The 2,772-nt window shown below is 45.9% G+C and overlaps 1 protein-coding gene across 1 annotated transcript; it reads left to right on the plus strand.

Moving 5' to 3' along the window:
- Nucleotides 1-2,054: 2,054 nt before the first annotated feature.
- Nucleotides 2,055-2,765, plus strand: LOC132009144 (olfactory receptor 2S2-like; the record flags this gene model as incomplete). Its single annotated transcript, XM_059387505.1, has 1 exon — nucleotides 2,055-2,765. A coding segment is annotated over exon 1 (711 nt), but the record flags the coding sequence as incomplete, so codon positions are not given.
- Nucleotides 2,766-2,772: the final 7 nt, after the last annotated feature.

Raw genomic sequence — 2,772 nt, forward strand, 5'->3', positions numbered from 1 at the left:
CTGCACAGAAAATACCATGAAACCCATGGTTGCATCATGGGGGAGACCTCTCCTGGCTTAGAGCTTAGAGCAATGCCCTTCTGCAGGGCACAATTTATATCTCCTTCCCCTTCCAGAAACATTTGGCAGTGTCTGGAGACACATTTGGTGGTCACAGCTCAAGGAGCAGGTGCTATTGGCAGCAGGTTGGCAGAGGTCAGGGATGGTCCTAAACATCCTCCGATGCACAGGACAGCCCCACACAACAAGGAACTCTCCAGCCCCAAGTGTCACTAGTGCCGAGGCTAACAAAGTCTGGGGTCAGTCCAGGGCAGGAATCACTCTGCCTTACAGAGTATTTCACATAAACTCCAACCATGACTGAAGTAAGAGCAGGCTGGACTATGAGACAGAGCAGAAAGTACACAGAGCTGGTACTGCAGAGACAAACTCTCTCCAACATCTGCAAGACAATGTGACAGCTATTTGGTAGGAAGAACCCAGATTTGGGGCCCATGATCCAACTCCAGCTCTGCCAATCAATCTTAAGAACCAAATCTTTGGCTCCTCTGAGCTTTGCTTACTTTTACCTATGACACCTGAATGACAGTGTCTTCTCCGTGACTTGCTTCAAAGAATATGGCAGAAAATAGATGTTCATTAATATTAAACACTCATCAACTACCCTCTGCCCATGCCTACACACACACACACACACACACACACACACACGACACAATATACACATGTGTGTACACACTACTGCCATTAAGAAAGAGCTATAACATGGTGCCTGGGTGACTCAGTGGCTTAAGCCTAGGCCTTCAGCTCAGGTCATGATCTCAGTGTCCTAGGATTGACCCCCACTCTCTCTGCTCAGCAGGGGGCCTCCATCCGCCTCTCTCTCTGCCTGCCTCTCTGCCTACTTTGATCTCTCTCTCTGTCAAGTAAATAAATGAAATCTTCAAAAACAATTTTTTAAAAGAAAGACCTATAGAAATATTACAAATAAGAATTCCAAATACAGAGTCTGGCGAAGGTAGCTGAGAGTCTGTAAATCCTCTACCCAAAGGCATGCAAGTCTTCCCATATAAGCTAAGTGCTTGCAGGGAACCCAAGAGTGGAGGCAGAAAGCCAGAATATTACACAAGAATACAGTATAAACAAAAAAGGACAAAGAAAAACCATTCTGTAGACACCCTTGGCTAAGAGTTCACCAATACTCTAATGAGCTGGGATTAGATGTTAATGCCATACATCCTGCTGTCTGATAACTTACAGTCTGCCCGGTTATTAAGAACTGGGTTAACTGGTCAGTAAGCTGCATGGATGTCATCCCATAGTGTGGGTTCACTCACTCCAGTTACTCCTTCTGTGGCCTTCATGAATTCTTCCCCGTGAGGGAAACTCCTGCACATATTGCCTTTAATATGTATTAGAATAGGCAGATCCCAATTCTGAAAATAGTTAAGTCTTTTGCTGAGGGTTGGCAGACTGAAGAAGGATCCCTCGTATGGTTGAACTTTTACCTAGGCTTTATTCTGTCTGGATGGAGATTAGCACTTTTAAACAAGTTCCTTCCAAATGTAATCAAAGTTGAATGAGGCTTGAAATATTGGTAGTTTTAAGATTAAGATCAGCTTGGGAATTCTCTCTCTAAGATTCTAGGAAAGCCCAGATTAAATGAAATTTCTATGCATTTACATCAAATAGAAATAATTTACAGCATTTTCCCATATTCATCAAAAAGAGAGGAAAAGCCCTTCTTGACTAGGAATTACCTCTGCTGGGCTCAGGTCCTGTCTCTATCACCACCTTGTTCAGAAGACTTGGACAGGTCACTTCCCCTCTCTGGGCCTCAGTGCATTATTTGTAAGCCTTCTCCCAGCCCTCACCATTCCACATCTAAGATCTAACCACAATCCTACCTACTGTCATCTCTTTCAGTCATTTATCTCATATGCACATATGTTGTCCTGTTCTGTAGCACAAATGGTGTACCAGATGCCTAAGACCTCCTCAAGAAAGCCTCCTTTGCTGCATTTGTACATGGCTGATGACAGAAGGGATAGCACATGGAAAAAGCCAATTGGTCTTCCCCTGTGGAAGGGTTCATTATCCTGGGGCTCTCAGCCCACCCTAAGCTGGAGAAAATTTTCTTTGTGCTCATCCTCCTAATGTACCTGGTCATTCTACTGGGAAACGGGGTCCTCATCTTGGTGACCATCCTTGACTCTCGCCTGCACACACCCATGTACTTCTTCCTGGGGAACCTCTCCTTCCTGGACATCTGCTACACAACCTCTGCAGTCCCCCTGATTCTTGACAGCTTCCTGACACCTAGGAAAACCATCTCCTTCTCAGCCTGTGCTGTGCAGATGTTTCTCTCCTTTGCCATGGGTGCCACAGAGTGTGTGCTTCTGGGCATGATGGCATTTGATCGCTATGTGGCCATCTGTAACCCCCTTAGGTATCCCGTGGTCATGAGCAAGGCTGCCTATGTCCCCATGGCTGTCAGCTCCTGGGCTATTGGTTGTACAGTTTCTGTGGTACACACAACCTTGACAATTCAGCTGCCTTTCTGTGGGAACAACGTCATCAACCACCTTGCCTGTGAGCTACTAGCTGTCCTAAAGTTGGCCTGTACTGACATCTCCATCAATGTGATCAGCATGGGGGTGACCAATGTCTTCTTCCTGGGGGTCCCAGTTCTGTTCATTTTTGTCTCCTACATGTTCATCATTGTTACCATCCTGAGGATCCCCTCAGCCGAGGGGAGGAGAAAGGCCTTCT

This window comes from Mustela nigripes, unplaced genomic scaffold (assembly GCF_022355385.1).
Source record: "Mustela nigripes isolate SB6536 unplaced genomic scaffold, MUSNIG.SB6536 HiC_scaffold_5505, whole genome shotgun sequence".
Taxonomy (NCBI): Eukaryota; Metazoa; Chordata; class Mammalia; order Carnivora; family Mustelidae; genus Mustela; species Mustela nigripes.